The 27,500-nt window shown below is 48.2% G+C and overlaps 2 protein-coding genes and 1 non-coding gene across 3 annotated transcripts in view; all 3 read right to left on the bottom strand.

Annotated features, from left to right (window-relative positions):
• Positions 1–21,756, bottom strand: part of LOC135814720 (unconventional myosin-Ia-like) — a 28,507-nt gene extending 6,751 nt beyond the window's left edge. Inside the window, exons 1-25 of the mRNA XM_065327889.1 lie at positions 21,108–21,756; positions 19,974–20,247; positions 19,575–19,690; positions 18,266–18,360; positions 17,947–18,051; positions 17,666–17,712; positions 17,135–17,198; positions 16,364–16,377; positions 15,704–15,788; positions 15,021–15,130; positions 14,609–14,756; positions 14,145–14,263; positions 13,560–13,646; positions 13,245–13,310; positions 12,580–12,684; positions 12,032–12,094; positions 11,384–11,437; positions 10,309–10,449; positions 9,212–9,326; positions 8,307–8,428; positions 7,739–7,806; positions 7,465–7,536; positions 7,053–7,128; positions 6,377–6,445; positions 506–598 (exon numbers count right to left, since the gene is read on the bottom strand). Coding sequence (XP_065183961.1) covers positions 506–598; positions 6,377–6,445; positions 7,053–7,128; positions 7,465–7,536; positions 7,739–7,806; positions 8,307–8,428; positions 9,212–9,326; positions 10,309–10,449; positions 11,384–11,437; positions 12,032–12,094; positions 12,580–12,684; positions 13,245–13,310; positions 13,560–13,646; positions 14,145–14,263; positions 14,609–14,756; positions 15,021–15,130; positions 15,704–15,788; positions 16,364–16,377; positions 17,135–17,198; positions 17,666–17,712; positions 17,947–18,051; positions 18,266–18,360; positions 19,575–19,690; positions 19,974–20,213 — 2,274 coding nt within the window. The 5' untranslated portion in view covers positions 20,214–20,247; positions 21,108–21,756. The remainder of the gene's footprint in view (positions 1–505; positions 599–6,376; positions 6,446–7,052; positions 7,129–7,464; positions 7,537–7,738; positions 7,807–8,306; positions 8,429–9,211; positions 9,327–10,308; positions 10,450–11,383; positions 11,438–12,031; positions 12,095–12,579; positions 12,685–13,244; positions 13,311–13,559; positions 13,647–14,144; positions 14,264–14,608; positions 14,757–15,020; positions 15,131–15,703; positions 15,789–16,363; positions 16,378–17,134; positions 17,199–17,665; positions 17,713–17,946; positions 18,052–18,265; positions 18,361–19,574; positions 19,691–19,973; positions 20,248–21,107) is intronic.
• Positions 9,537–9,608, bottom strand: Trnaa-ugc (transfer RNA alanine (anticodon UGC)). The gene has a single exon. It is a non-coding gene; the product is annotated as a tRNA-Ala (tRNA).
• A 4,577-nt stretch (positions 21,757–26,333) lies between the features above and the next one.
• LOC135814721 (peptidylprolyl isomerase domain and WD repeat-containing protein 1-like) overlaps positions 26,334–27,500 on the bottom strand; it is a 23,770-nt gene continuing 22,603 nt past the window's right edge. The window contains exon 19 of the mRNA XM_065327890.1: positions 26,334–27,063. Within this exon, the coding sequence (XP_065183962.1) occupies positions 26,920–27,063 (144 nt within the window). The 3' untranslated portion in view covers positions 26,334–26,919. The remainder of the gene's footprint in view (positions 27,064–27,500) is intronic.

Raw genomic sequence — 27,500 nt, 5'->3', positions numbered from 1 at the left:
TTACTTTTTAGGACTGGTTTGGTGGATGTGCATGCTGTGCCAGGTATCTTCATCATTATCAAGTTCTGCTGCAGCCATATCCTTGTTTAAATCAGAATGGAATTTGGACAAATACCTTGAAACGTTATTGCTGCACAATCATGCTGGTGCATGCGTTGAAGTGGGTGGTCCAGTGTTCACTGTTCACTGTGGACCCTGACAACATTGAAATAAGGGTAACCCGGGCCATTTTAGTTGTAGATGCCAGCGTTCTCGCTCTATGCGGCATCCTTCATCCTCACAAACTAACCACAAGTACAATCATGTACATGTAAAGTTACACTGCTCTTATGCAGTGAGTGAGCACAGTACCCACATTGGTCTAGCCAGCCTTGAAGATGCTCCAACCGTTGGCGGCTGGACAAAACTCGTGAATTCTAATACCCCCCCCCCCCCCCCTCCCGACCTGCACCCCACCCCAATTGAACACACTCAGTCATGGATACACAGTGCACACAGGACCTACCCTGGTGCGGCAAACATAGCCACGGTATACAGTCTGAATCAGCGTTGCAATGCGGTTCAACGACTCACGACGCTGGTCCTCAAGATCAAACACCTGCATGGTCACACACAGGGAAGCGCCAAAGTAGAAAAAACACACACACACATACAATAACGTATGTGGTAGTGAAGCCTGGGCGGATGAGCCTGCTTATAAGCAGACCAAGCATCTGTATGTCAATGAGCATCAACTTTGTATTCTGCCTTGCTCCTGAAGTGTAATGGTGACCCCCTCCACCATCCTGACTGACACTAGCTAGTATTCATGGTGTTGTGTGAATGTCTCCTAGTACAAGTACGTGTACTAGCTGCTTCTGTTCGTTGCTGTGTGCACTGTTTGTGTTCTTTCCTGTGTACATGAGTACTTGCATGGCGTTGTCGTTCAGGGATGAGTCGTGCGTGACTCCTTGTTCCACTGCATGTGCGGTGTGTGCGATTCACTGCATTCCTGACACTGCTGCTTGCAGGCGCATACATGTACTGCACCTTCGCGTGCTCTGTACTTTAGTCTTTAGTTCCGGTTCGATGCACCATGCGCATGCGTCCGGTATGGTGCGAGATGGTTCTTGCTCTCCCAACATTGTTTTTAGTTAGTTCTTTTTCTTAGTCCCAACAATAACCTCATGGAATTAAATCAGTGTGAAACGTAACTATGAGTTCGGTTGTGGGTCTGCAGTAGTCCTAGTGACACGGTTATAGTACACTCCTCAGTAGGCTGACGGTGGGCTATTCTAGGAGAGTGTACTAGTATCACGTTGCCACGTCACGTCCTAATATGACGTACTGGCATGTGCTTCAGACTCATTACGTGTGGGTGTGCTGTGCACGCATGCATGCACCCCCTGAGCAGATAGAGCTCTCAACCACGCGGTGTTCAGGGGTTGTAATTATTATTGCAATGGCATGAAGACAGTTTCGACTTTCTATTTCTCTTCCCGTTACTTTAATCCTATCATGCATTCAACTTTGTAAACCATATGAACTGAGTGGGTGTTCGTTGTGTCGGGTGCACTCTGTGTGCGTGCTTGAGATTCCCCGACAACTTTGGTGCCGAAACCCGTTGGAAGTTCTGAAAGATGGCTTCGAAGTTGGATGGATTTATTCGCCCGTATCGGGGCAAACAGGACGACTTTGATGAGTTCTGGGCTAAGTTTCTGGTCTTAGCCAAGGCCAATAAGTGGGCCGATGACGCTGCCAAGGCTGAGCATCTTCCGTTGTTCCTGAGTGGACAAGCCTTTACGGTTGTCACTCAATTGTCTGACGAGGACAAAAAATCGCCGGCAAAAATTAAATCTGCGCTGGAGCAGGCATTTTGCCCCACGCCTGGTGCTGCCTACCGTTCATTTACGTCAAGGGCTTTGCGGAATGGAGAGCCTGTGGACGCGTACCTGGCAGATTTGAAGCGCCTACTTACGCTGTCTGGCCATAAGATTGCGGATAATTCAGATCCCGTGCTGATTGAGCAGTTCCTGAGTGGGTTGCCAGCTGATATTGGTCACCACGTTCGTATGGCGTCTGCTACGCAGAAGCTCACTGTCACTGATATGGCAAATCAAATCAGAGTCATGCAGGCATCCAAACTCCCAGAATCCCATGGTGCTGTTGCTGCTGCTAGCTCTCAGCCCAAGAAGTCGCTCGTGTGTTACCAGTGTAAGGCCGTGGGCCATGTGAGATCACAGTGCCCGAAGCGTAAGCCCAGTGTCACCTGTTATGCCTGTAAAGCGAAAGGGCATATTTCCAAGGACTGTCCGAACAAGAGTCGAGTTGGAAATGTCGCTGCTGGTCACGCGCCGCCTGAACGTACGGATATTTGCCTTGCTCTGGCAAAATCGGATGGAGACCTAGTTCGTGTAGCCGTGGACGTACAGGAACCCAGTACTGAGTCTAGTACGTGGACGCGTTTTGCCTCTGTGGTGGATTCTGGCTGTACTCGCACACTGGTGGAGTCGGCTGTTGTTGACCGATTGAACCTATCAGCTGCAGTTTCTCCCTGTCAGGACAAGCTGTTGTCTATCGACGGAACACCACTTACTATCCTTGGCAACGTCACGCTACGTGTGCAACGACTTGATGGAGCCGTCCATTTGCCTCGGATCACTATTGATTGTCTCGTTGTGCCCAACTTGTCGTCCTTGAACACGGACTTCCTGATTGGCACAGATACCATTGGCAAGGTCGGTGGCCTCACTCTACGTTACGACGGTCTAGGGGGCACGCTGTCCTCAGTTGTGTTTGGTCAGCAGGCAGGTGTCGCTGCCGGTGCATCTCCCCAACCCGAATCTGAGAAGCCTAACAAGCTTTCTCGTCACATCGATGTTACCGAGTCCGAGTCGACAGTCACCTTGAAGGCGAATGATTGCCTAGCTAACTGGTCGAATGAGCGTGGTCATTGGATTGCTCAGTGGTCGTGGAAGGGTGGCGTTGCACCCGAGCAGCACATTGGTTCCGGCATTGGAGAGTACTCGCGGAAGTCTCTAAGCGTCAGCGAGGAGGAGCAGTTTGCTTCAGAAATGAAGTTGTGGGTGGACAATGGATGGCTTGTCAAGTACGACTCCGAGGCATTCGGAGAGCCTGTCGCTGTCTTGCCGATACTTGCCGTTAGTCAGCAGCACAAGGCATCCACGCCGGTTCGGCCGTGCTTGGACTACCGTGCCCTGAATGCCTGTCTTGTGTCCCACCCCGGTGTCACCGCTCCAGCTTGTGACGCGAAACTTCGTGACTGGCGCAGACGTAGTGCCGACAGCGTTCTTCTCGACATCCGGAAAGCCTACCTGCAAGTTCGGATCCATCCCACCCTGTACAAGTACCAAACCGTTGTGTACAAAGGCGAGTTGTATACCATGACCCGCATGGGATTCGGTCTGAACGTCGCGCCAAAGATCTTGGACATGATTGTCCAATGGATTACCCGTGATCACGCCGACGTTGACAACTATGTGGACGACCTCTACGTCCCTACTGCCCAGACCGACATCGTCCGCTATGAACTCGCCAGCTATGGGCTTGAGACGAAAGAGCCAGAGCAGTTCGCAACTGCTCGTGTGTTGGGCCTACAGCTGTCCTCTTCTGATGTCGAAGATACAGTCACGTGGGAACGTCGTGCTGGTGTTGACCTCAAGTTGCCAGAGTCACCAACTCGTCGTCAAGTGTTCAGTTGGTGTGGCCGTGTGATTAGTCACTACCCGGTATGTTCCTGGTTACGCCCGCTGTGCAACTACATCAAGCGGCTTGTCGGCGAGAACACATCGAAATGGGATGACCTCGTACCGCCTCATCTCGTGCAACCATGTCGTGAGGTCGAGTCTCGTGTCCGTCAAGACGATCCTGTGCATGGTGTCTGGTCTGTGCCCTGTGATGACACCACAGTGTGGCACGTTTGGTGCGATGCTTCTGGCCTGGCCATGGGTGCGGTTCTGGAAGTCAACGGCGCTATCGTCGAAGACAAGTCCTGGCTCAGACCTTCCGATGATAAGCGTCATATCAACATAGCAGAGTTAGACGCCGTCATCAAGTCGCTCAACCTCGCTCTGTGTTGGCCAGTGAAGAACGTGGTCTTGCACACTGATTCGCGTACAGTCCATGGCTGGTTGACGCAGTTGCTGAACAACATTCGTCGTGTTAAAGTGAGTGGCCTTCACGCTACGTTGGTTCAGCGTCGTTTGCAGATCATCGACGATTTGATCACTGTATCTGGCATTACAGTTGACGTTGAATGGGTCCGCTCAGAGGACAATATTTCGGATCAGCTAACCCGTGTCCCTACCTGGTTCCGTGTGCCGGACAGTCCTAAGAAGCCACAGCCTGATGTTGCAGCAGCCGGTGTTACCGTTCGTGCTCTCCCACCTCTTGCTATGGGTGACATCGCCACTGCCCAAGTTGCTGACGAGGAGATCTCGTCCGTTAAGGCCCAGCTTCTCTCCGGTGAACCGATTCCCAACTCCAGCTACAGCAGAGTCCGAACCCAGCTGGTGATTGAGGATGATGTGCTGTTTCGCAGCGTGAAATCGCCTCTCAACGATGTTGAGCTTGTGCCTGCCCTTCCCCAGAGTCTTACTGCCGATGCACTTGCAGTCGCCCATACTGTGAGTGGTCACGCCGGTTGGGAAAGTATGTGGCGTCTACTCCGTAGCCAATGCTATTTCCCTGGTATGGCACAGCGCTGCCGTGACTACGTGTCAGAGTGCACCACCTGCCGTGCGGCAAATCCTGCTCAACCTTGTCTACCGCAACCAACGCGACCTGTAACTCCCGATGGTCCCTGGCGTGTTGTGCAAATTGACACGCTCGAGCTTGGTACCAACAAGTCTGGCCGATATCACTGCGTTCTTGTCTGCATTGACACCTTCACCAAGTGGGTGGAGGTCGTCCCACTTGTTCGCCATGATGCTGAGTCTGTCGCCGATGCATTTGTTAGTGTCTGCACTCGGTGGGGTCCTCCCCATGTTATCCGCTCCGACAACGGCACCGAGCTTCACAATGCCCTGATGTCATCCCTCTACAAGGTATTTGGGGTCAACGTGTGTTTTGGCGCAGTTCGCCACCCCCAATCGCAAGGTGCCGCAGAACGGTTCAACCAAACGCTGTTGACCTTGGTGCGGAAGGTCCTCGACGAGTCCAGTGATTGGCAGGTTGACCTAGCTATGCTCCTGTACTTCTACCGCAACAGGCCCCACAGTGTCACCGGTGTCTCACCTATGCAAGCAATGGTTGGCTGGCAGCCCCGCAGTCTCGTGGTGGATGCTACCCCAACAGATTGGTCGTTTCCCCGCTGGACGGAGGAAATACAGCGTCGCGCCTCAGCCATGTACGATCTCCTGGAATCAGAGTTGTCGTCCTGCGATTTTGTCGAGGAGCCAACTCAAGCGTTCTCGGCTGGAGAGTCTGTTCTCTTCCGCCGTCCACACCGGCACCAGAAACGACTCCCCGAATTCGAAGAAGGTTGGATCGTCAAGCGAGTCGTTGGTCCCTCAACTGTCGTGATTGGCCGTGGCACAGCAGAAAAACTCGTCAACACAGAGCTGCTGAAGCCTGCTGGAAGTCATTCCAGTCGTATCCCTGAGCCACTAGATGTAGCTAGTATTATCGATGACGAGCCGTTGGACCATGTGCCTTTGGCTGGTGTACCTGATGACACCGCTGGTGGTCGTCTTCTCCGCGACAGAGCCCTGCTCCGTGAGCCTAGTAGGTATGGCTCTTGAGACCACTATGTTCTCTGCTTTGTCCGAGTTTGGGTCTGACTCGTGACTCTAATTCGTGTTTTGGCCGTCTCTGACGATTGACGTTTAATAGTGTGTGTCATAAATTTGGTTCTTTTGTTTTGTTTTCTCAATTTATTGGCTCCTATTCTGCGATAATTGGTACTGTTTTTTTATCTTCTTCTCCTCATTTTTAGTGACAATTGTCACTAGGGGGCATGTACTAGTATCACGTTGCCACGTCACGTCCTAATATGACGTACTGGCATGTGCTTCAGACTCATTACGTGTGGGTGTGCTGTGCACGCATGCATGCACCCCCTGAGCAGATAGAGCTCTCAACCACGCGGTGTTCAGGGGTTGTAATTATTATTGCAATGGCATGAAGACAGTTTCGACTTTCTATTTCTCTTCCCGTTACTTTAATCCTATCATGCATTCAACTTTGTAAACCATATGAACTGAGTGGGTGTTCGTTGTGTCGGGTGCACTCTGTGTGCGTGCTTGAGATTCCCCGACAAGAGTGGATGATGAAATACATCACAGGATCCCAGGGCTGATGACGGCATTGATCAGTACTACCTACGTATCGTGGCACAGATACTGTATTAGAATTGAAACATCTCTCCCAGACTTACAGTCTTCGGATTGCGGATGAAGATCTTCGACCGACCGCAAGCGTACTCCTTGTTAGTGATCTTAAGGTGCTGCAGTAGACAATGAAAGAAGTGGACATGCGACAACGGCGACGACGACGGCAGCAGCGGCAACAGCAACAGCAGCGGCAACAGCAACAGCAGCGGCAACAGCAACAGCAACAGCAACAACAGCAGCGGCAACAGCAACAGCAACAACAGCAACAGCAACAGCAACAGCAACAACAGCAACAGCAACAGCAACAGCAACAACAGCAACAGCAACAACAGCAACAGCAACAGCAACAACAGCAACAGCAACAGCAACAACAGCAACAGCAACAGCAGCAACAACAACAACAACAACAACAACAACAACAACAACAACAGCAACAACAACAGCAACAACAGCAACAACAGCAACAACAACAACAACAACAACAACAACAACAACAACAACAACAACAACAACAACAGATTTATTACGGGTCCAGAACAGAAGAGTAAATCTTGTTTAATTTTATTACAAAAAAATATTTCTCAGTGAAGGGAAGTCACGGTTTCACCACCATGGTACAAAGTAAAGAGTGGGGTTATATGTACTTCAAGTAGTGCGGTACACAATCAGTGATAATGGCACGTTGCAGTGGCAAATGTGGCCAGTACAGTGCTCCTCTACCTTCATGATCTCCACAACACCTTGTCGTGGAGGTCCCTTCCACATTGGCCAGGTCTTTGGCGCCAGCATCTTGAATCTACAAGTATGAAGGTGGAGATCGAACACAAAAAGAGTCGCTTGGAAATATCAAGAAACGTGTTATCAAGAAACGTGTTATGAGAAACGGCAGGTGGTTCAAAAGAAGAAAAGGATCAAGGATGTAGCCCATCTTAACAGCCGGTTCCCAGTAATTCTCAATCACAGTCGGCTCTCTAACATCCGGCTTTTGCTGTATTTAATTTAAAAAAAAGTTAGTCCACGTAAAACCGGTGTTTATTGCGATTGAACCGGAAAATCGAGGCCCTCAGTAATGAGGGTCGACTTATAGCCGGTAAAACCAGGGTACATACGTACCAAACGTAAGGCTACTCACCTTTCTAAAGTCAAGTTGTAAGCCTGACGAAAGGCATAGCCAGCTCGCCGAACACGAACATTCTCCATCAGGCTGCAAAAAAAAACAACACAGAAATAAAACAAACACTCAACATCGCGGCAGGTTACTGAAGAAACGAGGGCAGAGTGAAAGAAAAGCCGCCAACCAAACACACAGTAAAGCAGTGTGGTGTATGTGAAAAGAAGCCAGGCCCCGGCATCCGAACTGGGCGCATGTTTTCATAGTAAACACAGGCATACGTGTAGGTACTCACCCAAGATAACGCACTTGGTGAAGAACGAGATCATCATCAAACTTGTTGGGCTTCTTCAAGTCATTCGGCTGAAATCCATGAAGATGGAACACAGACATACACAGACATACACAGACATACACAGACATACACAGACATACATTACTCTCCAGCTAAACATTATGACACTAGATATGGATAACACGCGGCATTATAAATTTATAATTATCCCATTATCTTGTATGACTAAAGGTAGTCGAGGAGATCGCAAGCAGCGTTAGGAGGACCGTGTGGGATGTTGCCGAAGTGGCAGCAGTAAGCAACGTAAACTAGCTTGTGATGTACAAATGGCGGCAGTATTCATGGTATTCATGAGCACACACACACACACACACACACACATTGGTGTACTTTGGCTGTATAAACTTTAAAAGACGTTAATTAAGAATCACATACCCATTCAGATTCCTTGATCATCAAATTTCTATGGGTCTATGTCACGTAGGTTGGATTGAGATACCGGTATTCTATGTTGAGATCATTGCATCTGAGAAATTACACACGGTTGCAGGTATTTTAAAGCCCATACCTTGATGCATCGGATGTAGTTTGGATTCTTGCTGGTCAGGTTCTTCATCAGCTCACTGACAGACGCCTTGAACTGGTAGCCGGCTGTGGGGGCGCGCTTCAAAGACTTGTTCTCTGGGTCGCCTACAGACACAGAGCAGGATTAGACAGGATGCGCCTTATCAAACAACCATAGCATATTCAGGCGGATACGAGTACTGAAGACAAGGGAAACGGGCATTGTGGCAAGAAATCTACTCGATGACATTGTAGTAGGGGGCTGTGAATAGTTATCGATCTTAATACACTAAATGAAAAAAAGTATCGTTAAAGGGTGGATGGGTTGAGGCAAGTTTCGCTTGAAAAATATTGATAATTGAAACATCAATCCACTCTAGCTATCACATCAACGTCATGTCGATGTATTAATTTTTTTCGTTCAGGGGTGGGGGTGGGGGTGGGGGTGGGGGTTATAACTTAACTTGTTCCTTCCGTGAACATTATTGATAATGCCAAATGGCCCCTAAGATGGTACTGTTACAGCAAAATTAAGATCAGGCTGGTGGACCATGCAGCTAGAGGACCAGGACATAGGAATGTCTTTCAATCAAAAACTGGAATGCAGAGCAAAACTAATAGCACCATGCAGCCATCCTATCATAGCCATCAGGCTAAGCGCCACCAGGCTCTGGATTACATCAAGCAATGCTAGACAGCACAGCTTGTGGCACGTGACGTTGAAATCATCCTGGCAGCACACATGCCGGTCAGATCTATCCGTAAGACATCCAGAGCTACATGTACACAGACACAGTACAGTACAGCTGTACAGTGTACACTATGTACTATGCATACAATACATACAGTGCATACAATACATACAGTGCATACAGTGCATACAGTGCATACAGTGCATACAGTGCATACCTTCAATGAAAAACAACTTCAGAAGCAGATGATCACACGAGTACATGGCCCTGGAGAGATCGCGATGCAGTGAGTCCTTGTTCTTGTCGATGAATCCGTCCACACAGTACGCAACCTGTAGTGCAAATCACACACGTATGCATACACATGCAGTGCACACATACACACAAGCACACAGTGCAAGCCAAACGAACTAAATCTTATTCGCCAAAACAATGGAAGCTGAGAGAAGAAGATAAGCTTGTCGGAATGCTTGCCCCACATCCCTGCCCCATTGTGCCAGGATAAATCCCCCTCCCTTCTGCATCTGAAAACAAGAAAAAACTGGAGGATATGGGGTTCGAACCCATGGCCTCTCGCATGCAAAGCGAGCGCTCTACCACTGAGCTAAACCCCCAAAGTCGAAATAGACACAAGCAAGAACTCCAATAGCCTTTCATTAATATATCAGAGTCAAATCCCGTTTTGATAGTCCGCTCATAACGTTGGGATCAGTGACAGTTACATAAGCATTCCAGTACATAGTCTTGCTCAGCCTAGCACCCTCCACGGGTCGCCAATTGCATTGAAAATTCTAGAAATATGAATTTAGAATTTTACTGAAAAGGCACTCCCAATAGGAATTTGGAAAGTTGGTTGCTCCCCATACTAAACTGTCTAAAGCTCGTGCTTTTCCATTGACTTGACTTGACACTTGACTGACTCACAACTGCCGTCCAGAGCACACGAGAAGTCCAGCAATCCGCGAAACACTGCGTATTGAGCAGTGAGTCGGGCTTTCTTCCAGGTTTGCCGAGTCGAAGGTTCGACGGACTTCTCGTGTGCTCTGGATGGCAGTCGTGAGTCAGTCAAGTCAAGTCGGTGGAAAAGCACGAGCTCCAGTGTGGGGGACAAAAAAAGTCGCTACTGCTGTATTTCGTCAGGCAGTCCCTATTATAAAAATATGCTATGCTACGGTCATACAAATACGTTGCTTTCTGGTAGAATTAAGGAAGTCGATCCAGCGAGTTTACATCGTAGGTTAAACATAGAACGACTCTATGGAATATCTATCTGCCCCCCCCCCCCTCACAGCAGCACACCGTAGAAACACTTACGTTTCCTGCATAGTGCTTGATGCGGAATGCGTTCCTGGGTAGGGTTTTGTCGCTGTGTAGTTGCTTGCTGGCACGACTTGAATAATGCTCATGCTTGAGACAGCGCTGGTCCATCTTATGCAGGAACGTCATGTCAGACACCTGCAAGAAAGTAAAGTTGGGCAACCATGGGCTTGTCTCTAAGGCCACCCTTTGTTAATTCATTGTTTAACGTCCTTTTTTTCGTGAAAAGGTACGCGGGAGGGCGGAAAAAAAACAAAAGCCCATTCCAAAAACTGGAAACCCCAATCAAACATTTTGACCAGTAAAGCATGTGATATATACAATATTTCTGGGTCTAACGGCACTTGCAGGCATAGAACAACACTCTTTGATGGTACATTGGAGCACATGCCTGATGAATCCAACAAAACAGGTACAAAGCATGGAGTTAGCATGTCATGAATTCATTACATCTGGATTTTTACTAGGACACACACCGTACGATATTTAAAAGCCAACAAAAAAAAGAAAAAGAACACAAGACAAAGGCATGCCCGGGAGGCAAGATTATAAGTTTAAGGTCATGATTGGCACACTGTGAAACTACACAATCATGTATTTACAACTTCGCATATTATTGGTACTACTACTTTCTTGTTTTTTTTTCCGGTCGGAGGCAAAAAGGCACGCGGGCGCGGACGTTAAACAACGAAAAAAGAAAGGGTGGCCTAATCAACGGTACTGCTGTTTCAAATGTGTAACATGATTATTGAAAAGAAGTGTTCACATAGCACATCCTGGAAGGAATGAGGGATGCGGCTTATACACCATGTACTGGGTCGATGTCTGTATTTCGATACAAAAATCTGGGTGCAGCTTATACTCTAGTGCGACTTATACTGCAGAAAATACGGCCGTACTTGTACACCTTGGTGGATACATCCGTGTATTTAAAGCTAATAAATTCTGTACCGGTACTCCATCCTGGGACGTCTATGCACATACAGGATTTATAATCATTGGGAATGCACGGCTTGGCCAATATCTACATCTGCTGGTTGCTGTACCGTAGTAATGCACAGCGAGTGCTCACCTCTCCTGGTCTCAGACACTCGTCGTCCAGAATAGACAATACACCCGTGTTTGGCTGTCAGGTGGAGCAGAGAACAGAGGAAACACGCAATTGACAAAAAGACTAAGAGATGCTGTACAAAGCAGGGAGTAGTAAAATACTGGTATTTTACTACTCCCTGTTACGAAGGCAGGCATAGCAATAGGTACACTGCTTACCATACATAACGGATCAGAATGTACTACAGAGTGCAACTCATAATCATACCACAGTCAAGCCTCTTTCAGATGGACACACACCAATGGGCCCCTTTAAGATGGTCACGCACCACGGGGAACCCTTTTCAGATGGACACACACCAAGGGGCCCCTTTAAGATTGTCACGCGCCAAAGGACTGCAGGCAAACCTCTCTTTAAAAGATGAACACATATTAAGGGACCGACGGAGTGTTTGCACAAATTGTAGTTTTTTTCTTTCCGTACTATATGTGGCATCCGGTACCTGGTAAATTTCTAGCCTATTCGTTCTTTGGTGCCAGACGGTACTGCACAGTCATCTGCCTTCTTATCATGTACAACTAAGATACTAGCAAACAGAGACATGTTCCAATCTAGAGGATCCAGCAGTCATGACAAAGATCTCATCGCAATGAGTTGGATGACACGCACCTTCTCGATCAGGTCACAGACGACGACGTTGTTGAAGTAGTCAATGTGTTCCCACTTGACACCCTGTGACGCACACATGATGATGAACATAGGACACCGACATGATCACCGACATGGTCACATCATAACTGGTGTGTATAACATCATAACTGTAGTCCCCCCCCCCCCCCCCCCCACACACACACGTACCACCATGCAGCCATGCATGCAGTAAGTATCAAGTAGCACTGGTCGTCACATCAGACCCTATACACTACCCCACACGCACAGCCGGTGAAACCTGTCTAAGCCGACCGCTTAATTAAGGGACCTTCCACTGAAATGTGATCTCTGTGCACAGGTGGTCTCCTTTTTGTCCACTGAGGGTCATTTGACTGGAAGTACCATCTCTGGCCCTCAGTCCTGGTTGTAGTGGTCCTTCAGGAAAGGTGGTCGCCTTACCAGAGCGGTCACCTGCCTTATCGGCATGGTCGCCTGCTTTGTCAGAGTGGTCGCCTTGAGTCTTGACAGGTTTTACTGTACATACTCGTACATTGGCTACTGCTTACCTCACGCTCGTACTCTTCCTGCTCGGAGTGTAGCGTCAGTTCTATGAAGATCTGCTGCAGCTTCTCATTGCAATAGTTGATGATGAACTGCTCAAACGAGTTGAGCTGCACGGCAAGATTAGAACATAGATTAAATTGAATGTATTTCTGTGAGACACTGGTATGAATTGTGTTACACGCTACACATCTACAACCGTGCTAGCAAATAAACACAGTGACCTCACACGCCTAGAACTGTAGGGCACATGTACCCATCTCCATGATCTAGCCTGGCGTGTTCTTATTCCTTACCCATGGCTGGCACGGCACGCTTCAGCATATATGAATTTTCGCGAGCGCGCAAAAATAAGTTAACACAGAAGGCGCATGCGCCGCGCCGGACACTTCACAGTTTGCTTCCTGCTCAGATTTGCATGGCTGACTGGTGACTCTCGTCCCACCCTGGCCATTGTTTGTCATGCAAGATCACAATACTGATCAAAGAAGACATTTTCAATGAGGTAATCACTACTCAGTGCAGGCTGAAGTCACGTCCTCCAACACAGGTGTGTGCATGGATTACAGCCGGTAACTTAGAAACCTCAGAGAGATGCGGATCAAGCAGCAGATGCATGAATGCATGCACTGTAGCTGTACTGCTGTACTGTATGTGTGACGGTGTGTACCTTGAAGATCTCAAAACCATAGATATCCAGTACACCAATGCTTTTTCTCTTGCCTGCAGCCGTGACCTGAACGCATGCAGAATGCAAAAACAAAAACACAAAAAAACAGCAGCATAGTGGAATGAAGTGCATGCGCTTTGACACCATGGAGGTCATACTAGTATTGCCAGTACATGTGCAGTGCATCGTAGGCTGGTCATGTAGTCTGCGTGAGACTACGGGTGTGTAAGTTAGAAGCCTGTCCTCTATCAGCATAAGAAGTGCATGCACGCTGCAGAATGGTGAGTAGACACAAGCACCTGTAGGCATGTGTACCTTGATACTGTTGTTGACGCGATGAACGAGCCAGTTGAACATGCGTCCGTAAAGAGCCTTCGCTAGAGCATCTCTCGCGAACATCGCCTGCAGAGTGGAGACGCCATGCCAGGGTCAACAGTGGGTATCAGATGATATGGAACACAGCAAGCAGAACACCGAGACCTAGGTGGAATAACATGCTTACACGGCTGGGCCCCTTATAAAAGTTCGGCGCAGAGCATATCTGCCTGGCTACTCTCTCAATAGGTATTATCATTTTCTCGCACATCCCTCAGTGTCTTAGAAGCAACACCGGCGGTAGTTGGTGAAGAAGGTGGCTACTCCAGACTTCAGAGCCTGCGCTTCCTGCCGGCTGACTTGACACTTGACTGACTCACGACTGAGTCTGGAGAGCACATGAGAAGTCAACTGTCGAGTCAGTCGGCAGGAAGCGCAAGCTCCGACGTTTGGAGCAGCCACTTTCTTCGCCACTTTCTTTGACACCAAGTAGCTGCTAGAGATCTAGGGATGGCCATGTCACCGGGAGGTCTTAGTCGTCACAGAAGATGATCGGCAAAAGCAACTCCGGGGACGTGTGCCCACCTTTTCCACCGACAGAGCAACCGTGACCTGTTCCTTCAGCGTATCGACCGTCTTCTCCGTCAGCGCTTTCTCGAGTATGGCCTCGTCACCCTCCAGTAAGAAGCCAAGATCTTGCACAGCTGTGGGTAACACAAACAAACACACACACACACACACACACACACACACACAGACGTGCAAGCAAAGGGGACACAAGAATGCAATCGTGCTGTTGTGCATGTACGCTTTATGATGAAAGTAAACATGCATGTTTTACTCATGTCATTCAGGCTATTTCACATGGAGATACTGAAAGTGATGCAACCAGGGTGGTGTAGGTGCTAGGATGAAACTGGGCATTCATTTCATTCCTCTCTTTTTCACTCCGATATCCGCCAGCAAACATGCATTATCTTAGAGACAAGTGGCACATCTGAGCACAATCGGCACTGACGCGTGGCTTAGCCATGGCCGTGAGTACAAACCTTGTCGGCCGTTCAGTTCACACGCCTCATCTTCGTCTGCCCTCTCGACGCTGCTGAAGGAAATGTTGCCGAGTATGAGAACGGCGGCAATAAGCCGGAAGATAGCACGCATCTCCGGTTTCTTCAGTCCAACAGCAACCATCGCCAACTGAGCCAGAAACAAGATGACGGAAAAACATTTCATTGCAGCAAACCTACAGTACATGTCCAGCACAAAATATGTAAGATCCACAGGCATGATCATCGCCGCCATGGAGGCTATAGATAAGGGCTTAGTTTGGTTGGCCATGCCATCTGCATCATGTGTGTGTGTAAGGGGGAGGGGGGAGGGGAGGAGAGACAAGCAAGCGAATTCTGCAATGAACGCACACGCACACATGCGCACGCCTTAGCAGAGACTTAGCCAACATACCTCCACATCCTTGAAGTTTGCTTTGTCATTGATATCGCTCTCTTCCCGCACACCACCAGCGCCTCTCAAGTAGTGGTATGCGTCCAACTCACGCTTCAAGCGCAAACCCTCTGCAGAGACGGCAAGAAAATCATACAAATACGGGAGCAAAGTGCAATGATCGCCTCGGAGAGCCGGTGGGATACTCGTATGCATGGATGTAGAGCTGTTGCATATCTATCACAAGACCAACAGGACAGCAATGTTGGTTTCACCGCCACCGTGATCCCTGCATCAGTGGGTCACATGATATCGGCCATGTTGATTCCGCTGACCCCCTCCGCATGCCATGCACACTTTCTACACAAGTGCAGTCACATGGCCTAGGTGTGAAATCAATCTATACGGCAGGTATTAACATTGCATGCTTGGGACGTGACTTCAGTCAGAAGTGCTGGGTTCTAACTTTTAATAGTGAATCCTCATCTAAGTCTGCCTAGATGCACATGGCTGACATACTACCTAGATGCACATGGCTGACATACTACCTATATGCACATGGCTGACATACAAGAAAGAAACTATAATTATGGTGGTACGGTACGGTTCAGTCACATCGTGCAATGTGGCTCAGGCAGCAACAGCAAGCCACAAGACCGACATCAAGCTATAGACATTGACGGTGTAAAGCGGCGGCGGCTTACGTAGCTGCGAGACGGCCGCTGACGCCAGCAGTTGGTAGAAGATGTGGAAGTTCCGCTCTCCTTCCGCCTGCGCCACAAGTCGGGACTGTGATGCACAGTGCAGTGAAGCAGCAAGGCTGGTTACATGTACTCGTACACACCATAGCATGGTGAAACGTTCAAAGCAGAGATCAACACAATAATTTGTGCAAGTAGCATGGGACGGCATCATGGCACCACGAATATATTATATTCGTGGTGCCATGATGCCGTCCCATGCTACTTGCACAAATTGTTATTCACTTATCTCACACACATAGTAGTGAAGCTGAATCAGCAGCCAAAGCAACTTGCAAGGCATTTCCCACTTAGCGAATACCACAATGTTACCAGTGATTAGCCTACCGTATTTCCCCGATTATAAGTCGCACCTTCTAACACTAAAATTCAGGGTAAAAAAGGGGGCGTGACTTACAATCGAGCGTGACTTACTACTGAAGTGAATATATCGCAACAATATTGCTCAAACCTGAAAATGGGGGGTGCGACTTATAATCAAGTGCGACTTATAATCGGGGAAATACGGTAAGTGAAACCCAGCAGTGTCACAGTTGGGCATCACAGTGGCACACGCTCACTGTGCACACACAGACACAGTGCCGCGGTAAGATTGACTCTCACCTTCTCTAGTAGATCTGCACAGCGAGGATCACAGCAGAAGAGTGTGAGCACACAACAAGGGAGAAGACAAACAAACAGACAAACAAACAGTGACTACTAATTCAGTGGATGAAGTGAAGTATAAGCACACTGTTGACCAAAGTCAGGATGCTGTATACAACATGTTTGTCTCAATTCCCATCCATGCATATACAACATGTATGTCTCAATCCCCACCCCACTCATCCATACACATAATATGCTATAGATGTGGCAACCAATATCAGTTCATTGCCTGCACTGTTCCCAGCTCCCAACTACTCAGTGTCCACAGTCAGAACACATTGGTTTTGCATATGTGTCACTTGTAACTTAGGTCTCCATCACCCAGTCTGCTCAGAGTACACTCGGCCTAACTTATTATTCTTAGCCTACAGTACCTCCTTATCACAACCTTAGCTCACTTAGCTCACCTTCCTATGCGGACGCAACCACCGGCCTAACTGCCTAAGCACCGTTAACGAGTGAAAAGCCAATGAAAAAGAGTGCTAGCCTACATCCTAAGCAACTTAATCAGAGTGATTATTGTTTGTCGGGCGGCTGGTTGTGAACGACAGTATGACTGTACTATGCATACATAATAGCTGCCATTGTATTTTATTATTTTACTTGGGGACCCCATGTGTGATGTGAGTTCTGCCTAGCTGTAGGTAACCATGTTAACAAGGGGTACCATTGAGAAGAGCCGACTTGAGTTGCACAAATATGACACCAACACCCCGTTCAACTTACAGTTGGTGATCTCCCCACCCAGCGGCTCTCCTTTGAAGTTGAACTCAATCTCCATGTATTTGCCCTGACACAGACACAAGCAGAGTCGTTTAAAGAAACAGTACGTGGCTACTCACACAAAGAAAGCTACACAAAGAGTTTCACCACCGTGAGGAGTAGTGTAGTTCAAGTGATACTACGATTGTGTCATGACAAGGCAGTCCAGGTCAGAAAACTCACAGAAAAGTTCTTATAGTATGGAGCTAGGAATACTGAGTATAAGCTGGTTTGCATGGCGTATGGGGTATATCAAACATCTTGTATACATATGCATTGGCCATAAGACCATAGGACTAATACGTTGTTAAGTCAAAAACAAAAACATAGCCAGGCCGGCGCATAGGATACTTAATATAGGATACATATTCTTCTCAATCAGGCCTGGTGACAGAAGATCAGGGAGACCTTGAGCACACGATCAAATCTTTGCCGCAAGAGTGGATAAGCAAGCCATGCTGGGAGTGAGTGCAGTATACATGCAATGATGCTTACAAATCTTGAAGAGTTGTCATTCCGAGTTGTCTTCGCATTGCCAAACGCTGGACAAAAGAACACCACATTCACGTCATCCAGTGAGGTAGAATATGAGTCTTGATTCATTGAGTTGCCTACTCATTGATCTGGGGGTAAATGGGGGCAGGCTCAATGGAACATGGTCATTGTTCTCTCTCCTTCCCCCCCCCCCCCTCTCTCTCTCTCTCTTCACTCTATCTCCCCCCCCCCCCCCCCAATGTCTCCCTCTCTCCCATCTCCATCTTCTTCATGAGGCTCACCTTCCAGGAGTGGATTTGATTGCAGCAACATTTGCATCACACGATCGACCTCCTTCTCCTTGCCACACACAGATGCCACATAGCGCATCACAATCTTGCTAGCCTCTGTGAATAACAACATGGTGGATACGGAAAAAGAACAGAAACAATGTCAGTAGGGACAGGATCATGACTGGAGAGACTGGAGTCATGGGACTAAAACCTAACCACATGATTGTTGATTAGTCAATGATTACACAAGGCAACCACCCAAACGTTCCACACCGCCCTGTCGTATTCTTTGGAAAAGAGATCACAACACTGGGTCCTTACTGCTTACCAGTTTTTCCTGATCCGCTTTCTCCAGAGATGATGATGCATTGATTCTGATGCTTGTCACGGAGCCACCGATATGCAGAGTCAGCAATAGCATAACTGGTATAGGACAGGGAGGGAGGGAGGGAGAGAGAGAGAGAGAGAGAGAGAGAGAGAGAGTGTGTGTGTGTGCGTGTGTGTGTGTGTGTGTGAGAGAGAAAGAGAGAGAGAGAGAGAGAGAGAGAGAGAGAGAGAGAGAGAGAGAGAGAGAGAGAGAGAGAGAGAGAAAGAGAGAGAGAGAGTGAGTGAGAGTGAGTGAGAGAGAGATCTAGATGATTGGATGGACATCACTAACGTGCCTCGAAAGTTTATGTAGCGGACATGGAGTGCCCATAAGTTTGAGGGAGCTGGAAAGGCGAAAAATACGGAGTACTTTTTACCTTCGACGAGGGCTCTTTAAAAAAAATCTTTGCACACTAAAACTGCCCTGGATCGTGACATACGAGAACCACGAGAACACCTCGCTATGGGATGTGAGTTTCACCATTGGTATACCCATTATGGCATAGCCAATCCAGGTCAAGTTACACCATCTTGGGAGGGGAGGGGTATAATTTTGGCATTAGCCAAAAATCAAAAAGGGCTGTGGAGTGGATGGGATCTTGCAAGAAGCTACTTGCACACAGCCATGATGACAGCCAAAACAGCAACAATGTGGCCGAGTGCATCAAGTTATCAGACAGATACACAAACGGTGGATGGTATCATGTGTTTGGAGGTTGCAAATACGATCATCATATCACCGTCCTGTAAATGCATTGCGAGAGTTGGCAATCTTGGAGGGCCGGCTGTGAGGTTTTGGAGATGATGGTGGGCAGGACAGTGCCCTTGTATTTTCCTGTTTTTTTTTTTGCGTTTTTTCATTGATTTTGATGTTAAAAGGGGATTAGGGACTCTTGGATCTTTCCCCTACCAAATGGTACCGTTTACACATACAATTGTTTTCATTTTTTGGTGTTGTGTTCTAATCATTCGCCATGCCACTGTCAATTGTTTTCTGTTTGCCCGTAAAAGAGGCCTTATTTCTTTGCAAATACGAATTAGGCTAGCCTGAAACTATAGTACTGTTCAAAGGAAAACTGATTGTGTGAGTCAAGATGTAGACTATGCCCTGCACCGGCTTACACCCCAGTATTCGCGAGTCCAGGGCTGCACAGCGCCCAGCGTCGCTCGATCCGATTTCATTGAGCAGCACTGCAGCAATATGCCAGCAGCACTCCTATCTGCATGGAAGTGGAAGAATACAAGCTGCAATGAGATGTTATACAACTTACATATGTGGTTTGGTCTCATAGACACTGCGACTGCGGTACTCCTGTACAACATCGCTTGAGTATGCCTTCAGAGACTTGTAGGGGTTGATGGAGATGACCACCAAGCCAATGTATGTCTGCAGTAGTGCAGTAGCCAGGACAAACCATGATCAAGAAGAGCATGGCAACATCAACAACTGCCACATGACAATAAAACTCGATCATACTATAAAGTAGGGTTAGGGTGATGATCAATGGAATTTACATTCGTATAGTGGGAGGGGAGGGGGGGGGGGGGAGGGCAGACACATACACACATACACACACACACACACACACACACACAAACACACACACACACACACACACACACACAGTGTAGTTAGCCTCTGCAACGCTGGTGCTACCCTAGCTGCTTACATAGATCTCGTCGTTAGAATAGCGCCGCCTCAAATTCGTCAATAGTGCCTCTTCGGTCAACGGGTCCAGCAGCACAAGATCGCCAATTCCAGTGATTTGATCACGGATACTCTTGCGGCGAGCAAGCCGACTGGCTGCACCTCCATCGGCCTCAGCTTCACCCTGTCGGTCATGGTCATCGCCGTTGGTTACTGCTGCTGTTGTCACTGGGCCATTCTCCTTCGGTGTCTCCTCACCCATGGCACGCGCCAGCTAGCGGTGAGGAGATTGACCCCTGGGCACACAAGCACATGTATCCACATGTACACACACACATATACACATACATATACACGCACATACGTGCATACACACAAAAGTCATGTGTACACACACACACACACACACACACACACACACACATACACACACACACAAACACACACACACACACACACACACACACACACACATGACTATACAGGGCCGAAGTACCATGCCAGTAGTCTAGGGGCTAAGAACATGGTCATGATGCCTGATAGCAATGCAAGGATACATTGATTAGGGATACTCGTCTTGCAAAATAATATTGTCCAGTTCTCATCAGTAGTGGACATGCAAAACTGGCTAACACTGGCCATATTGACCATCACATAATGAAGATAGCAGTGCATTCTAACCGGTCCAGATCATAAATATAGACTTGGGCTGTGTGCAAATATGGTGCAATTAGCACTTTTTCTGCTGCGAGTTGCAATGTAGGTGCAAGAGTGAATGTTTATGAAGATAGATGCAGATGTCAAGCTGGTACTGTGGTAGACAGACTTAGTAAACACCTAGCAGTAGTGTGTGTGTGTGTGTGGTTTGAATTCAGACCTATAAGGCTTAGTTAGTATTCCTGTGGATCATCATAATGTCTTGCAATATGAATATGGCTGCAGCAATATCATCGCTAACACCATCGCACTGCGATTGTTACCACAAAGCACTGAGACTGCATGTAGCACTCGAGAAGCTGAGAAGCGGTTTGATTCAACACTGGATGTAGCAAAGGTGTGGGAGTTCACTGGCTGTCCTGTGAATCTCGCTGCTGCATGTTACTTGTTAGTGCAGCGCAACACATGCAGGGTGCTGGCCGCACGTGCAAGTACTCACCTGGCCCCAGTGCGAGGCGAAGTCGAGTCTAGCGATTCAGAATAAAGGAGGAGGAGATCTTGGCCGTGATTCCTCTTCCACCACTCAGAGCGTGCCTCGGGATTCCTGACTTTGTTCCACAGGAAACCAATGCCACTAACAGAAGCGATGTGACGACAGCATAATAAATTTCTTGGGGAAACAATTCCTCGGTTCGTCCTGTGAAGGTGTACCCTGATGATTGATTTGCAACAGCCAAAGTTACTCTGGCCGGGGTGTCCAGAGGCGTTGGAGATGGTACGAATGATGCAGAATCTACTGCAATAAGGTCCGCCTCGGAAAACCGATTGAACCGACTCGTGAAGACATCAGTCAAAAACCGAGACACGAAACCAGTTAGGCCCCCAGCCAAGCCAAACCGTAGTCTACATGCACTTTCCTCCAACAACCGGACTGTGCACAGACAGGGTCACTAGGTGGCAGCCTCATCAGCAGGAGCAGTGGGACGATCGAAGCCGAAGGCCATCGAGCTGTCGACATATCGCTTGAAACGGTTGTCATTGTCAACGGGCGTTGCGCACACTCCGACTGCATGCGCACTGCTGAAAAAGATACTACGAGCTCGTACATGATTGTATACAGCGGCCTAGCTGGGCCTGTCCGGATCCGGATAGGAGTGGAGCGACCACGTAGCGTAGCAGCTTCAGACTCAACTAGGTATTACTTCAGTCTCAAGTCTACGTCGTTTGGCGATACACATGCCCTAACACTGGGCCTTTCCAGGTCGCTGGGCACTGCCATGCCAGAGTGCCGTATCTGCTAGCCTGACACCATGGACACTGGCAGCGACTACTTACACAGGCACAACACTCGACAGAACAGAAGGGTTTCACCTTTTTGTCCGTCGTGTTGAGAAACAAGTCACTGACACCGTGGATCATGATGCGATACAACTTACTTACAAGGAGCTACCTGACTGACTCAGCGAGTGTCGACCATGCCAAGGTAAGTAGTTATTTTGTTATGATCCCTGTGAGGCTGTGTTAGTACCAGTCCATGGCATGGTCAACATCATCAACAGCTGCTTGCATCGCATCCGTGTAGACCATAGCAGACAGAGAAGGGCAGTTGTGCACACGACGGATTGCGGTGAAAAACAGCACTACAGACTCAGTACAGGCTACAGCTGTACAATCATGCACTTGCACCAACGCCAGGACGGAATCGAATCCCCAGCTGGCCTATGCTCCTTCCGGACCGACCATAGCACACCACTGCTCAGGCCGGGACAGGGTCAGTGGGACGGTGGGACCGGGACTGGGATTGCCGGGCAAGCCTCCTTGCTGCCCTCTGTTGTCTAGCTGGTCTGTCGTTTCCCAACTTTCGGGCCAGTTGCCCCTGGCCACAATTCCTACAATCAAAGTGGGTTCTACTCCTACAGCCAAACCCTGGCGTAGGTAAGTAAAAATACAATTGTATACATGTAGATCTACATGCTGTGTGTGTGGCGTTTTTCCATGCACCGACAGTTCTACACGGACACTGTGGGACCTGGTTCTAAAGACCACCTGGCTTTAACGACCGCTTTTGCTTGCACTGTGGGATGGTTGCTTAAATCAGGTTTACTGTACCTTAGCTAGCGGTCCCCTGCATGCATGTATAGTATGAACCCCTGTATAGTATGAACCCCTGTATAGTATGAACCCACTTACACTGCACAATAAAAGTACCTGCAGATCTACCATTGATAGTATTGTTGTGTTCGAAGTAGGAAGCCCTGAACTAAAACCAGTACAGACAGGAAAATGTTTAGCTACAGAAAAAATGATGGTGGCATCCACACGCAACTTGACCATAACTTTTTACTAACTTGGCATAAGTGCCTGCAGGTATGCAGGTCAGTAGAGTCTACATGATTATGTAAAAGTCATGAAATTACTAGGTGGTCCCGGAGTCCTAATAATTGGAAAACATGACATGCATTCCGATTATCAGGACTTCATCATTTCAACTCACTCAACCTTACTTAAAAAATTGTATACTTCAGTGCTGGCAACTGAAATCCGACCCCCTGGGCGGCGCGCCGCGCCGCCCAGGGGGTCGGATTTCAGTTGCCAGCACTGTAGTATTCATAAGGTCGAGGCAGTTGAAATGGGAAAGGTCTGAAGGAAAATTGACTGGCACCACCAGGACTCGAACCAGGGATCCTCGCTTGTGGCCAGCTAGCGATGTGCTACCACCAAGCTAAGGTGTAGGCGTCATCCCAGTAGCGACCTTTCAACATTCTCGTCAGATTTCGAAACTCACGCTTCCTGTGAATTCACACAGGCTGGTGGGACGCCGCCCTGACTGTAACCCACACACTTCACGCTAAACCAAAGGTGATGGCTTCCCTGCTTAAAGGGGAAGTATACCCTAAAATCAAATTTTCACCAGTTGTAGTCTTCTGGGTGCTGAGTCGAATGGTCTTGGTCCGAGGAAGCTGCGCCGCTCCCTTCCTACTTGAATCCCAATCGAACTCGCGCACTTCCACCGAAACTGGGTGACTGCGCCCTACTAGATGGGGATTTGTATGCAAAATGTCACTAAAAGCGCCATTTCGTTCTTATAAAAGCACGGATGACCGCGATGGGCCATATGTTGTAGTCTTTTGGACGCTGAGTCGACTGGTTTTGGTCCGAAAAGGCTGCGATGCAGCGTTCCTCCTTTATTCCCAATCGGACATGGTTGAACAAGCGGTCACGTGCTCCTGGGTGCCCAAATCACCTGGTCACGTCGCCAGCAGGCGACAACTTTCACACCAAGGTTCAACTCGAGTTCAACTCGAGTGACAGGACTGCACCCAAAAAAGGTCAAACAGGCTAGTAAGTTGTACCCTGCAGGCACGGTGACCAGCTGACTGGTGTACGCAGGAGCACGTGACCGCTTGTTCAACCATGTTCGATTGGGAATAAAGGAGGAACGCTGCATTGCAGCCTTTTCGGACCAAAACCAGTCGACTCAGCGTCCAAAAGACTACAACATATGGGCCAATCGCGGTCATCCGTGCTTTTATAAGAACGAAATGGCGCTTTTAGTGACATTTTGCATACAAATCCCCATCTAGTAGGGCGCAGTCACCCAGTTTCGGTGGAAGTGCGCGAGTTCGATTGGGAATAAAGGAGGAAGGGAGCGTCTCAGCTTCCTCGGACCTAGACCATTCGACTCAGCACCCCGAAGACTACAACTGGTGAAAATTTGATTTTAGGGTATACTTCCCCTTTAATGTGCATATCCTCCTCTTTTTTCCTTACTTGTTCGGGTCCCCTCTACCAGAATACCAGTCACCTGAAGATTGGCCAGGCACTGCAGGCAGAGCGTAAAACTCGGAGTTGTAACTGTAATTTTCCTCTCTCCCTACTGTGTAAAGTATACAGTATTATACATAAGAATGTCTTTCTGAGCAGTGCCATGAAATCCATGTGCAAGTACTGTTGTAAGTGGGAAATGCGTGGGATTCATCCTGATAATTCGATGTTGCAGCAGAGGCAGAGGCGCAGTTCGAAGTTCATTGTAAGGTACACTGTACTGACTAGTCCAGTGTGTGCGTGAGATCTGCACTAGTACTGCAGATTGCAACAATGTGAAATTTTGGACATGCATAATTAATTGATTGTGTTTTGGGTGCTGTAGCAGCCCTGCTACCATTGGATTAGAACGTTGGAATAATAAGAATTTGGCAGCTTGATACTGCACGTGATGATGAAATGATGTCTCTGCAGAAGTTCTCTCTTGCCAGCCTTCACTCCTTAGCCATTCGCAAAAGGACCCCCTGGTACAATGCCTCCATGCAGCAGTGATAGGTTACACTCCCCGAGTGCACTCACAGGGTCACCACCACCACCACCACCACCACCACCAACAGCAGCGGCAGCAACCCACTGGATGAGAGATAAAAGAAAGGTGTTGCTCACCGTTTTCTAGCTGCAAGATCCAGTGAGCCGTGTAGGCCATGTTAACTGAGTCAGTGACTGGACCAGGCAAGTATATTGCTGAGAGAACACTGCTGGTCTCTCTCTGTCTCTGGTGCAGTCCTGATCCCTGTGAAGACGAGCAGGAGGAGGAAGCATGACAGGCGCAGACATGCACACAGTACCACAGTGTGCACAGTGACATGTGCCAGCCACGCATACACACACATTGCCTGAGCGGCTCGCCGGGGTATAAACAAATAAGGGCAGGTTGGTGGAGGGGACAGATGACATACATGTCACAATGTGGTCAATAAACGACTCGGTGTTAACTGTAACTGCATTCGTACAGGACAGCGGACGCTGAGGCCAGTGGGCATATGTATGATTGTACTCTGTTTGAACTCTGGGTATAGACAGCTTACCTGACAAAACCCTATACTAACACAGGTGATAGCAGAATAATAGTCATGCAACAAGCGACATCATCCAGTCAATCACTGCAGTGAGTGTTTGTAAGCACAGACTCAGTGAGTACTGATCAGTCTGGAGACCAATACAAAGATGGCTGCCGTTTGCAGAGACTGCTGCACACGTGTTGTTCGTGACTGACCAAATTTGAGAATGAGTCGACATGATCAGGTTGCCATCACTCATTAGTGCGTATTGACCTTTTCAGCTCCAGGTCACAAAGGAGACCACCATTACTGTACTACAGTATAAATATAAAGGCCGGTCTCATATGCATGCATGTTGCTGCTTGTTTTGAATACAGCTTTCAAGATGCACCTTCGGACAGGGGAATCGGTACACAGCCGTTGTGTGTGTTGACATACACTGAATTACGTGTACCTGGTTGGAGTACAGGCCGGATTGGAATAGAAACCTAGCCTTAACGCCGGCCTCTGCAGGTATACGCCTGGCTGTTTCTGAAGTGTTCGGAAGAGGCGTTTACAAACCAACCTAGCCCTCAGCCAGCATTTCAACACACTAAGATCACGTGGCATTGCAAATTTGAAACCAGCTTGTAAACAAAAGCATCACATAACTATTTCGGCAACAGTCCAGAAAGGTCTACCCAGTGCCAGAAATAGCAGTTACAAAATTCTATCAACCCTGTAGTCTGTTTTGTGTAGGTAGGTGGGGAATAGGTGGGGAGCTGAAGCTAGATGAAAATAAGTTTGCCAAAGAAGCAATGCCATCACCTCACCCATTCCACTCCTAAACACAGACCTGAGTACAACTGTAGCAGGTACAATGTGACTTAGCTGGAGCAGAATATCTCCGACAATATCAGTTCTCGTGTTTGACAGGATTTATTTAAATGGTCAGAGCGAATCAAAAACTGGCGAGAATCCAGAGGGATGCGGTATCCTAGAGATCAAAGAATACAAAAATGTCTAAAAACTATATTGCACATCATTAGATCTTCACCACTTGAAAAGAAGAGTTCACAAGGACAAGGTACAAAGAACACATACTAAAGGACACACACACACACACACACACACACGCACGCACACAGCATGACGAGAACGCTATATACAGAGAAGGCAAGGAAGACAGTTCCTGGCTATGTACAACACTATGAGAGTATGACTGCCGCTATGGAAACCAGACAAAGAGGACCATCTGCGGTAACCAGTCCAGCTACTGCTGCTGTGAGGCAATGTGTGATACTGTATCAGGCCGGCTACTGCATTGAGGCCAAGGCAAGCCTTGTTTGGTTGATTAACCAATCAACATTGAGGCAAAGTGTGATACTGTATCAGTCCAGCTAGAAACAGTACAGCAGTGATGGAAGCGGCAGTGAAAGCAGCAGCAGCAGTAGTAGGAGCAGCAACAGTAGTAGTTTGAGTAGTCAACACACCACGCTGATGCAATCATTTGATAGTGACACTGACGATTTTGATGTCTTCGTACGGCTTGTCCGTCTTTGGGTGTGTCTTCACTTGACTGATGCTCTGGACAGCCTCCATGCCTCTGGTAACACGACCAAACACTGTGTGTTTGTTGTCCAGCCATGGCTGAAACAAAACAACAAACACACAAAGAGACAATGAGAGACAATGAAATCAAGCGATGTGGGTTGAGGTACCGGCATGATATCCTTAAGGTCACCGAAAAATCCGTTCTGTTTCTACATACCATATTTTCCGGAGTATAAGCCGCACTTTGAACACTGAACACTCAAAATTCACCCAACAAGGGGGAGGGGGTGTGCGGCTTATACTCCGATGATCAAATTAACGGTGATAAATACTAAATAGGACAGATGTCTGTATTTTGTGGCAAAAAAGGGGGTGTGGCTTAGGGCGCGTTTGGTTGGTACGAACTAGAACAGGATTCACCAGAACAGCGCGTTTGGTTGGGACTGCACCTGTTCTGGGTCGGCCAGAACATGTTCTGCTTGCTCCGGCCTCGAGGCCGGAGCAGACCGAGCAGTTTCACTTTTTCACAGTGA

The sequence above is a fragment of the Sycon ciliatum genome, chromosome 4, assembly GCF_964019385.1.
Source record: "Sycon ciliatum chromosome 4, ocSycCili1.1, whole genome shotgun sequence".
Taxonomy (NCBI): domain Eukaryota; kingdom Metazoa; phylum Porifera; class Calcarea; order Leucosolenida; family Sycettidae; genus Sycon; species Sycon ciliatum.
The sequence above is the reverse complement of the archived record's forward strand: the minus strand, read 5'-3'. Positions and strand labels throughout refer to the sequence as shown.